A 13,317-nucleotide genomic window follows, 5' to 3' on the forward strand; every position below is an offset into this window, starting at 1 on the left:
ACGTAATACATTTTAATATGTACTTTTTTCCAAACAAGGAGGGCCTTTCAAGATAAAGTCTAGTAGGCAAAAAATACGTTGATCAAACATAATCCAGTAAGGCATAAAATAGTCTGGATTTATATTAATTTGAAAAGTATGAGTACAATCAAGCTAGAAAATTGAAATAGTTGCATAACCTTATAAATTATATTCTATGAACATTTAACAAAGTACAATAACTTATAGCTATACGTATTATATGTTGTATATCCTATAAATAGAAGTCCCAAAGGGTCTTGGTACCCCTTCTTATAGAAAATGAAGGGGTGCATACAAGCTTCAGTACCTTTGGTAACTAATAACTAATTTGCAGAATTTTCCCAAAAATTTTACAAAATGATTTGGGAAACAAGCAATTAATGAAGTACCCACCGCATAGCTTGAAACATTACCAATAAATTGTCAAGGTGTTCTATGTTTGCAGCATGTGGATTGAGCCTCTTTTGTCATCACAAATCATGAATTGCCTAGTCCAACACCTCCCTTTCTACCTCCTGCTCTAGTTCATGTTGGTCACTGATATACCTAGGATAATTTATCTAGAGATTCCACATAATGTTCATCATGCTACTAATAATATCATACTAATCTTCTTCAAACCCAACCTACCCTAGGTGCACTATAGGGTCTGGTGCCTATCCTTTTGGATGCTCATGAATATGAATTCCTGGGATGCTCATCAAATTTCCCAACCGCAATTGTTAATCTAGAGAAAATCTTGTGCTTTGAGTACACGTTCTTTTTTTTGTCAGCAACTTGGTTTTATAAAGCACGCATTTAATTCCAAAAGGAAATTAATTGTCATGTTTCACATGCTTTGAAAACAATTGTACAACATTCACCAATGTGTTACATTTGTTTGCATTAATAGCCACCAAATTGCCTCATTAATTATGTACCCTTTCCAGCTAAGGGGAAAAATTGCCTCATTAATTATGTATTTTTTTCCATCAAATGGGGAAACATCACCTCATAATTTATATATTATTTCCATTCAAGAGGGAAAAAATTGCTTCCTAAGTTATGTATTTCACTAAAAAAAAGGAATTAATCACACTGATTTTATGAAATTCTTCCACATTGGAAAAAAATAGTCAATTAAAACAAAGTTTTTGTACATTGAAAATTTTGCCAAGTGAAAATATTTTTTTTCCTCTTGAAAAATGATGGATTTGCCAACATTTTATAATTTTTTTGGGTAGGGGGTTTCTTAAAGTTATCCTTGGATGAAACCCATAACTCTTTATTGTTGCAATAATAAAAGTTCACCTATTAGGGCTACAATTTGATCATATCTAATGATCTACCCTATTAGAGGTATGCTCTATTAAAATCTTTTAAGACTATTAGGTCATACCTTAATTGAAGGATTTAATACTTACAATAAAGTAAGGACTCTGTTAGAAGAATTAAATAGGACTACTAGAACCACTTTGTTAAGAAATTTTCCTTGACTTGGTCTATTAAAATTGATTTAGTACTTGATCCTTTGGATTTCTCTACAAGATATTTATGGATCTCCTCTCTTCAATATCTCTATTTGACCTTCTTATCTGATATACTCTGTTTCATCCTTCACTGCTTTGGTTGCTTTGTCTGATCTCTTATCTGACTTAGGTTTCCTTACTCTGGTCTAAGTTTTTTCACTCCTCCGCTTCTCCATTCATCACACATAATGATTTTACGGTTAGAAACCCCCCTTAAATAGATAATTGTAGAAAGTTGTAGATCATAATCAACGATCCATATTTCATCTTTTTGTCATTTAATCCTTAACTATCTCTACAATCATTCAATGTCATGTAATTTTCTCCTTAACTATCTCTACAATCATTCAATATCATGTAGAAGTCAGCTGAAATGATTTACATAAGTGTTTGCATCATTACAAACTCATATGTCAAACCTGGTTTACTCGGCACTTGAATGTTCTAACACTAATCATAACTAACATTCATGTTGGCACTCAGCTTCTATATGCTCGACATTTACTAATTCAGTTGACATTAATTAACTTTCCAAATTCTCAATATCTACTCTTCTACTTGGCATCCTGACACTTTCTCTACTGGGGTACTTGACAACCTTTGACTTGTTCGGCATGTGAAGAAATATAAAAAAGCTCTTTGTAGCTTGACCTTCTCTAGATGGCTCAGCCATAGTGATGACTGACCAACACTACCATGGAAATGACTAAGTGTTAGACACTAATAGGAAACTTGGGCTTAGAGATCAACACGATGTGCATCCATTCTTGAGACCCATTTTTGTCCCCCTCTCAAGCCCTATTCAAGGATTGATTTAAGGAGTTATTTAAGGTTTAGTCAACTTGTGGGATATAGTTCACTTTGAACCCTTTATAAGCCCATCCATTTGCTCCATTTTGCATCATGCATTCATGACATCATCCCACACACACTAGCACTCAAGCACTCAAGCCTTCAAGTCTTTAGTTCTTAGTTTTTGTAATTATTTGAGTATATTTTCTTACTTCTATTCGTGTTGATTTTGCTAATTAATTTAATTTTTTGATTTCAAAATTAATTTAGTTTCTTTCTTAGATTATTTTAATTCTAATTTGTAAACTAGTTTAATTTTTAATTTTTATAATTATTTTTTTCTCTTATCTTTATTTGTGTTATTTTGTTCATTTTATTTTTCTATTAGTTTTTTGAAACAATTTTTTTACATAGAGGTTTTTTAAATGGTTATTTTATTCATATAAAAAAATAAATAATTAAATAACATATTTAATCTATTTAAAATATATTTTAGAAGTAAATTTTTTACTTAAATTGAAAATTATAAATTACTTATAATTTTTGTGTTAATAGATCTCGTGGGGTTAATCCTCTTAGATTCAACAAGAAAAGAATTTGTGGAAGGTCCTAGAGGAAGGTTGGATCAAAGTCAATTTGGAAAGGACTTCCAAAGGAAATCTGGGACCCTCTGGGATTGGTGTAGTTGTTAGGGATGAGACTGGCAATACTAGCAATAGCGATAAAAAGGATAGTAGAAAAACCAATAATCAGGCTGAGTGTCTAGTTGTAGTAGAAGCAGTATTGTTGGGCATGAGAATTGGGGTTGAAGAATCCATTTGGAAGGTGAATCGCAACTAGTGTTGAATGACATCGCCCAAGGTGAAATGGAAACTTGGTAATTAGATAAACATGGCATGTTGATACAAAGTTCGTTGGAAAAATTTGATGAATTATATTAATCACATGTAATAAGGGAAGCCAACGAGGTGGCATACACATTGTCAAAGTTGGGAGCTAATTTGAAAATTTGTATTTTAGAGGAGGATTTTTGCAACCTAGACCTGTACAAACTGATGCCACCATTGCATCAAAATCTCTAAAAGTAGACATTCCTTATGCAAATGGAGGTAGACGAGATCGTAGATGACTAAGTACCCATAGTTTTGGCATGTGTGGTAGATTGGCAAGATTGGGTAATAATGGTAGTTAACATTAGGAGTTGTTCCTTGTCACAAACTTTCAAATACTCACATTGAGGCACGGAAGAGAGGTGTAGTGGCAAGATGGAGGCAAACTTTTCCTTGGCTACAGATGGGAAAATCCTATGCTTCAAGGGGTTGATTTCAACCATGTGGCTCAAGAATGTGTTCATGTTCGATGGAGAATTTTTCTAGGAGGTGCTAAAGTTATTTTTTAGTGAAGAATATCTACAAAAAGATTAACGTCCAAGGTCAAATTTGGAGATTTCATCTCTGTTTTTGGCTTTATCACTTACGGTGGTTGATTTGAAACTAGAGGTGATGTATTTGGTGAGAGAATGTGTAGAGCCCAAGTGGGGTGGTGAAATTGAAGATATTTTCATAATGGCAGACTTGGGGGTTATTATCCGCATGGAAAATCAACCGCGGTGGATGATTGGTGGTGCCCCAAGTGACTTGCAACCCTTACTAGTGTGGTTGGCTAGCGCTCTTGTTGAAGTACATCTCCCATTTTCTCGAAAAGGATCGTGCAAGTTGCTGGAGTTCTTGCATGCTATGGAGTTGGATCAGGTTTTCATTAGGTACTGAGTGGTGAGGAAGTGCAAAGTGACAACCTAGAAATCAAATGCGCTTATGGGTGAGGATAGGAAGTTGAGAATCTGAAGGAAAATTTTAGTAAGATAGAGTAAGAGGAGCTTTGAGCGGGATGGTGGTTGTTCTGTTGGGGCTATGTTTAATCGACTCATACGAACATGGGTCTAGCCACTCTTAGCCAATAGCCTAGGGCCACTGTTATGCATTAGGCTCAGGCTATTGGCTAAGAGTGGGCTGAGCCTACTCTTAGCCAGTATTAGTCAATGGTTCGAGTGTGTCAGTTAAGCCCCTTGTTTTGGGGGTGGTTTTTTGTCTATGGATTCAAATGCCTCTAGTTAGTAGGGAGTTGGGCCAGGTGTTGATCTCGTGATGGGTTCCCTAGCTAAGTTTATAGATGTCTCTGGAACAAGCATTGATGTGTCTTGGCTTCTTCTCGTATGAAAGATTCTTGTGGGAGGTAGGCTTATTGCAAGGCTGGTGTATGGATCATATTTATGTAAATTATATTGCTATGATGTATGTAAAGGGTTGGGTGGCAATTTTTTTTGGGAAGGTTTTTTTTCATTGGGTTGGCATGGATATGTCCATAACATATGGAAGGGTCTTCTTGCCTCTAATGGCATATCTTGATATATAATTTCTTTTTTAGTATTAATATAAAGACTTTATTAATGATTAAAAAAGTTAATTACAATTTAATTTATTCACATTAAATTATATCTAAAAAATAATTGTATTATTAAAAATGTACTAGTTTATCATTGTAAGCACAAAATAATGATATAATAATTTTTAATGATACTATATTCTTCATGTACTAACAATTTTAATTAATTGATAAGGAATTCCCTATGTGGGCACTACCCACTGGATTTTTCTCGCATTGGAGATAAACAATGTTTTTCGACCTCTTTCACACTGTTGACAAAATCAAAGGGTTTTTTTTCGACTTGTTTAACTCTCCCTACAAATGTTCATGCTGCTAAAGTTGGGTTTCACACTAGAAATGCGATTTCCTGGTTGTTGGGAAAGGTTTTCTGATTTATCTTATCCAACTGATAGTGGTTTTTTGTTTTCAAGGATTTTGAACGTTACACAGGTCGAACCTCATGCATGGTTGATCTTCATTAAAATGAGAAGTTTCTTGAGGAGATTGTAGTGATTTGTATCAGCAATAGTTTTTACATGAAGGAGAAATATTGCCATGAAGAAGAAGTTCGTCACATGATTTCTCACGGCATAGGCTTTGCTTCTCTGATATTTTTTTAATTCCCTTTAATTTTTAGATTAATCATGCATACTTTAAAATTGTTTATTATACATGAGGTAAATGAGATTAATATTTTGAATATAATATTCCACCTCATTCGTTGCATGGGATTTAATTTCGATTGTTGCCAACCTGTCCAAGAATCCCTGGATTCGGCTACAAATGCATCATTTGTCTTTCAACATTCCTCTCTGCTTTTGAGTCACTTGCTTTCAACCAAGTTAACCGGATTCTTATTATAATAAAAAGGTGTTCCCAGGAGAAGCAGCAGGAGTATTCTTCTCACAGAATATGAGGCTAAGAGTTCTTTTGGTTCTTTGAAGATGACAGGGATTAGCTTTTCTAAATCTGGATTTGAAATTTTTTGTGTTTGTTTCAAAATTGGAAAAATGGAATTAACGAACCGGACTTCCAATTTTGCCTCAAAACCAGGTTTTCCAACTTCCTACTAGCAAGTAGGAATTGAAAATCAAAACTTGGTTATGTCTTTTAAGGAGTGTGAAAACAATAGATTGGACTACTTTTTGAAATTTGTCTTCAACTCTAAGCTTACTCATAAAAATGTACCTCCACATGCATCTTCCAAGTGAAACAAACCGTTTAAGTAAAATCCCAAAAATTAGAATGAAGATTTGCAAAACCTTGATTTGTCTAAACCAAGATTCGTAGAAATTCCAGTTTTTTAAATTCCAGGAACCAAACAGACCTTAAGCATAAAGCCACAGAATACGATTCGCCTTAAAACAACATAATAACTATGCGATTATTTCACAAGCTAAGTAAAAGACAACAAAATATCATTTGCGAGCGTTCCAAAACAAAGTACACTATTTCCACAAACCGAAAGGAAGGAATTTGAAGTCTCTGTTATTAATAAATTTAAAATGACTTGACTTCAAAGATAAAATCAAAGAGATAATCTAGTGAGGGAGAAGGTAATTGTAATATTCACAACTATGGGGGTGTTTAAAAAATAAATACAGAATGAACGTGCCTTTCAATAGAGCGAAGTAATCAAATAATTGTTGTTGCTTGTGTTGAGATTGTGAGAACTGCGCTGGGGCAAAATGGAATCCAGTCTTGAAGTCGGTAAGGCTTTTCTCGCCGTCTGTGTGTTTTTAGCATTTTCTCTTGATGCCAACATTAATTAAAGATCATAAAGAGAGGTTCTTATATTTTCTTTGAATCAGCTATTCCACATTTAGGTCTTCGTGCCTGTCAATCACTATCCAGGCAAAACACGCGATGGATAGGATCATTTCTGTGGTCATGCCGATGATGTACAACATTATCCATCGTTAGATGGAAAAATCAGCTTCTTCAAATAGAAAAATGCCTTGGGCATAATAACCTTAAGCCCATTACTGCATCTTGGTGAAGTCTGTGCACATCTAAGCTGAAAGATATCATGAATAGTCAAGATCCCATTGACGTTTCACAATGGTTGGCCAAAAACCAACAAGATTCATACATCTTACAAGTGGGTAGCGATAAAGGGCTTGCTAGCATTTTCATGGTGCCAATTACTCTCAGAGAAAATGATGCCATCTTCATTCCTCAGGCGATATTGTTAGGGCCCTCTCACTTCCTCAAACCACACCTTTCTGAAATGGAGTTTGAGAAATCTCAAGTCATTGCACGGATGGTTATCAGCAAGCTTCTCGAAGATTTCTTTGACCCACATTAAAAAGTTCAAAATGGCGGGAGTCTTTCAGATCTTAAGGATGACAATTTCTTTGCAAGTGCAGTCCCTCGTTGCAGGGACTTCTACGGGGACGCTCATTTATTCAAAAATCTGAACGATGAGGCTTTTGTCACGATGCTGTTTAGGGATGCTTCCTTCCTCCTCCTTTTCCTCTGCCACCATCGACCAAAAAAGAATCTCAGATAAGTATAGCAACCCATTCCATGATCTAAAGTCAAGTGAAGGTCTGTGGTTTGCTATGATGAAAGATGTCTTCAAATTGGAGAATCAAATCCCTCTGCTTGACTTAGAGTCGCTCTATGATTTTATTTGTGGTCCACTAAATCAGTCTAATTTCAAGAACTTTGTTGAAGGCATATGCTCTAGATACTCCCCCTTGTGGATTGAACACGGACATGAAGAGCCACTAGATGTAGATAGCTGTCGACATCTCCTGCATTCCATCCATGCGAGGCTCTATAGGAAGCGTCATCATGAGGGCTCTGACCAATGCCCTACTCAAAATGGCTGGTCTTCTCTTGCATTGCTTAGAAACAGAAATCACAAGGAGCGACAATCGAAAGAGGTCAGGCTTCACAACCAACAAAAGATTGGTATTCCGTCCACTTCAGACTTGAGCAAAATCGGAGTAAAATTCAGCCGTTTCGATGGAGGCATTGAGCTGATACGGTTTGACACCACTCATTCTACTTTATATCTTCCAGTGCTAAAGATTGGTATTATGACTGAGATGATCGTTAGAAACTTGATAGCATTTGAGGTATGCTCACCAGAGATTAAAGAAAACGTTGTTACTTCTTTTATTCGGCTGTTGAAGGAGCTAATCCATGACACCAATGACTACTTACTATAGGCCTTTTGAGTCTTACACCCGTTGTATTAGATTGTTGTGCATGCAGCACTAGTCCCTATCTGGGGTGGGGTTAGCACTAGTCCACTAGTCCCTGAATGATATCATACTCTGGTTTCTTTGTTTATGCTACATCTGTTAGTGGTTTCTATGAAATTTTCTTTGTGAAGGAAAATGATCTTCGTAATGTGGTTAAATTTTAGAACAAAGCACCCTCCTCTAGATGGATGATTTGCAAGTTTTGGTAATGGATTTAGTGGTTTCCTTGCTGCTCTTCTTGATTGTTATTTGATATCATACTAGATGCTCTATCCTACACTGTAAAATGGTCTCACACCTTTGAAAATCTTTTATTGCGTAATAAACTATTATCATAATAGAAAAATAGATGTTTGAATTACTATTTAAAATACAATTTTCTTCCACTTTTTAAAAACCATGTCCCTCGTCTTCTACTTCCACATTTTCCAAGCATTCTGTTCGAATAATTTTATGGTCATTCCTGTGCGTTTTAAAGGTAACAGTGCAGTTTTACCACTGTTTCAGCTCTGTTTCATGGACTCTTTTTGCACGCAAAGCTTCCATGTCTAGCTCCACTTCAAACTGGAGTCTTATAATAAGGAACAATAAGCATCGTTTCCATAGGAATCGTTCATTTCATTTCATCAGAAAATATATTATTATTATTTCTAGGTTTTTCTTTTCATTCCCCGTTTCTCTAGTATAGAGAACAAGTTATTACCAGTGTAAAATTCGTAATATTCATATTGGGGTACAACGGGATGTTTTGGACAAGTTTTTGGGATGGCAACAACGGGTCTCAATTTTGGAGGGGATGGTGACAAGGTCATTGATCATTTAACATGGTAACATATTACATATCTATTAGTAACATTCAAAAATTAAAATTCAATTAGATATTCAAGTACTTATCTTAGTTGCACCATGGTTGTAGAATGGCAGAGGTTGGGGTAGTCCAATGCTCCAAGTATCTAGCATGGTGATGTCTCGAGATGGGTACTTTGAGGTTTAGGGTGGAGTCCACATGTTTCACTGGTTATTACATTAAGCAATAAGATGTTATTGAAACACCTCTTTCACAAGGTATCGATCATCTCATTTAAGGTTTTTTTTTGTTCAATTTGTTTCCATTGTCATTATGGTTTTTTAGACATTCAAAAATTTTAAATAATGTTTATTCAATTTTGATTTTTTCACGGCCGATATTTTTTTTAAATCTATGCTAATTTTTCTCAAATTTAGTGCTAGTAGCTTCACATGTCATAGTGCTAGTTTTTATGTATTCTACTTCTACTGAACTTAAAGCCACAAACTTTTGTTTCCTATTGAACCAAGAAACAACTACTAATCCCAAACTGAAAAAACACCTTGAAGTTGTAATGTCCTACCATGTGACCCAAAAGAAGTTAACCTAAAGTTTTGCTAAGTTTGTCAAGCATTTTTTTTTAAAGTTAAAGATAATAACTTAACAACAATAGTTACAACATAGCAGAAGCAATTAACATACATCAACAACACATAAACAAGTTACAACTCTTAAGGTTTCCATGACGTTGAATCACATTTAAGTTTAATTAATCATAAATCTAGTATATAATAAATCCACATCAAATAATAGTATACTAGTATGAATCCATTTAAATAATATACAATTATATATGATGCCACTTGGCAATAAACAAAATGCACAATCATCCATTGTACATGCCATAGGGTATGAAAGGCTGAAATAATATACATCATGAAATAAATTGCATCATCTCTTAAGATATTAAAAAATTAAATACAATACAATAGTACAACCATCTATCATAGAAATACAAGAATAGATAGAAAGGAACATCTGCACAAACACATCCACTAGCAATATTTGACAGTCAGATCTCAATGGTATAAGAAAAAGTACTACCACCCGACCTCATGGAACCCAAAAAGGCCCACTCCCACCACGCTGAGGAGATAGTCTCAAGTCCCAAACATGATATCAAACTCAATAATCAAATCCAACATCTAGGTTCAAGGAATCACCTAAAAGCAATCTAACTCAAAGGTACCGAGACACAAGTATCAACTAATCGTAGAGGCAACAGATACACGTAAGAAATCTACTATGCAAGTGGGCAAGTGTCATCGCATGAATAAATGCTAGAGTTACCCTAGCAATCTAACTTGACCTCGGCCCCCTAGTGATTCTATGCGACACTAGTATCCTTTCGTACTGACAAGGCATACTAACAATTCATGGTCACAACCAAGCATCCTCTCTACTCCCATCCTAGTCTATACTAGAACTCGAGCCATGGGTGAGGAAATACAAAGACTCTTATTAGGTTCATTTTATTCCCATTTATTGTAATGTTTTCACTTATTAAACAACTTACAATGGGTTACCCTAGCAGTCACTTTGGGCCCTCACCTCCATTGTAAGCCACTTCTCGACATGACTTTATAAATAACTTACTCTAAGCTCAATAAAATCAAAAGATCACAAAAGACCACATACCATACATCAGTTCTTAAACAAGCAACTACGAAGTACTAAAACAACACTGATCATAATCACAGATTCCACCAATACGATCATCCTAACGGGACTGACCAATACAAACACCTCAGTCCTATAAAAGCGACTGGAAAGCAATCCAAATACAACTGATTGAAGACTCAAAGGTTATATTAGATAAGTCACACCATTCACCTCAGTTTCACAAAAGAACATTGGAAAGCAACAATCAATGCATCAAAACATCTCATAGAGCATACCAGACACATTATTGTGGTTGAGTATAAAATATTGAGATCAAAACATCATCATGACATCACAAAATAGAACTCTCGAGCCTCTGGTAAACATCTTGACTGGCCAAATCTAAGTCAAACCCGAAAACCCAAACACCAGTAAATCACACGTTACATAAAGTGTATACAAAAGAGAATTTCATAATTCATTAGGTTTTGAAAACCCTAAAGTTCAATATTTACTAAAAGTTTTTAGATTAAATCCCAAACAATTCTATAACAGAAATCAATTTCTCAAACAAGAGTTTCAACCCAAAGAACTTCTGAAAATAGAAACACAACAGACATGAAGAAGACATGAATTTGAAAAATGAGCAACTACTGCACAAACCCACATTATCCTACATGGATATGATGCTAAAACAATGAATGCAAAAACACACAAGAATCTTCCTTTTCCTTCGAAAACTCTATTTTAAAAAATTGGCTCCTCCAAACCTGTGTATCTAGAAATGAGCTCTAATTTCTTTAATAAAAAGTTTTTCCCCTAAATCAAGGCTTTGATCATGCAATCATGTGAAAAGCCTTTGTCTTTAATTACTATATTTTAATTTTCATGCACACACTTTATGCAATTTAATTAAAATAAACTTTATTAAATTAAAGCTTTCTCTCCCTTATCAAATCATGGGACAATTTTTTATATAATATTTATTAATTTAACTAATAATATTATTTAGAATTTATTAAAAATAAAACTCTTAAATAAATTATTATCAAATTAAATAAATATAAATATGCTTAGATTAGAACTTTAATCAAATCTTTTAAACTTAATTCTTTCATGCACATTAAATAAACTTTTTAATTAAAATATTCTTTTATATTTTCTTTTCCTCCACTTATTAATTAGTGTAAGCACTATTTAAAGCATAATTTATTATTTAAATTAATAAGAATAATTAGCGCTCATTATTTAAATGCAACTCTAATTTAATATTTATTAATTAAATAATCATAATAAAATAATATTTAATATTTAATCTTTTAATCTTTTAATTCTATTTTTATCCAACTTCTTAAATTAGACTTTTAAACTAAATATTTTAAACTGAAGTACATATTTAATTAATTTCTAATTAATTTTAAAACAACATATTCTAATCTTTCTTTAACCAATTTTCTAAATTTAGACTTTTTATTTAAATCATAAATTTAATTAGCTTTTAATTAATCAAATATTCACATATTCTAATATTTCTTTTTAATCAAATAATATTTATTCCTCAACTAATAATATTATTTAGAGTTTATTATTAAAATAAACCTCTTAAATAATTATTTTTAAATGGAATAAATATAAATATGCTAAAATTAGAACTTTAATTTAATCTTTTAAGTTGAATTATATTATTTAATTATTTTTTCAATTAATTAAATATTGAATTTTCTATATACAATTTTAATGCAACAACTTTAAGAAATTTAAATTAAAATATATTTATTAATTTAATTTTTTTATCACTTTAATTAACCATGAGACGTTTTTAATATCATATTCATTAATTTAACTAATAATATTATTTAGAGTTTATTAATAAAACTCCTAAATAAATTATTATTGAATTAAATATTCATAAATATGCCAAAATTAGAACTATAACTTTATCTTTAAATTTTATTCTTTTATTTAACTAATTCACGAGACATTTTTAATAATATATTTATTAACTTAATTAATAAAATTATTTAGAGTTTATTATTAAAATAAAACTCCTAAATAATTATCATTAAATTAAATAAATATAAATACATCAAAAATAAAACTTTAATAAAATATTCAAATTTAATTTTTTTATTTAATTAATCCACGAGACACTTTTAATAATATATTTATTAACTTAATTATTAATATTATTTAGAGTTTATTATTAAAATAAAACTCGTAAGTAATTATCGTTAAATTAAATAAATATAAATACGTCAAAATAGAACTTTAATAAAATCTTTAAATTTAATTCATTTATTTAATTAATTTCTCAATTAATTAAATATAATTGAATATCAAATTTATTTATAAATTTTTTATTACATTAAATCATTAATTTATATTTTAATTTGATTTAATTATAACAAAAAATCACCACATACCCATAAAACAAAAAATGACAACTCAACTGAAGGCAAAGAACACTTGAATCAAACACCAGGGTCAAATTCACAAATTCACATCACTTGACAAATTCGGATGGGTCAACTAACTCGAATATTTGTCCTATTTTCTAGGATAATTAGCTTAGGGTTTAGGATTTGGACTCAAGAGTTATATCCCCACTTATACCATTGAAATACTATGATAAGGTGCACTCATCTTGGCAATTCAGGGAAGTCGATACCCAGTACCTATAATCTACATAAAATCCACACATGTACAAACACAATATTCTAAACTAAACAAGCAATGGTAGAAAGTGGTTCATCGTGCCGATCTCGACTAGCAGGTGACTATGACTCTCTTCCTCAACCACATCAGAAACATCAAACATAAAGAAAACATACACGCACACCATACACATGCAACTATGGGATAAGTATCCCTAGAAACTGCATAAAAATCATTCCTTTAACTAACATCG

At 32.6% G+C, this 13,317-nt stretch overlaps 1 protein-coding gene across 1 annotated transcript; it reads left to right on the top strand.

Annotated features, from left to right (window-relative positions):
- The first annotated feature begins 7,168 nt into the window (after positions 1 to 7,168).
- LOC149555842 (putative UPF0481 protein At3g02645) lies at positions 7,169 to 7,924 on the top strand. Its single transcript, XM_089829562.1, has one exon. It carries the CDS (start codon positions 7,169 to 7,171, stop codon positions 7,922 to 7,924), a length of 756 nt encoding a protein of 251 aa, XP_089685688.1.
- The last annotated feature ends 5,393 nt before the right edge of the window (positions 7,925 to 13,317 follow it).

This window comes from Cupressus sempervirens, chromosome 5 (assembly GCF_028749045.1).
Source record: "Cupressus sempervirens isolate cs-2001-9-10 chromosome 5, ASM2874904v1, whole genome shotgun sequence".
NCBI classification, from domain to species: Eukaryota; Viridiplantae; Streptophyta; class Pinopsida; order Cupressales; family Cupressaceae; genus Cupressus; species Cupressus sempervirens.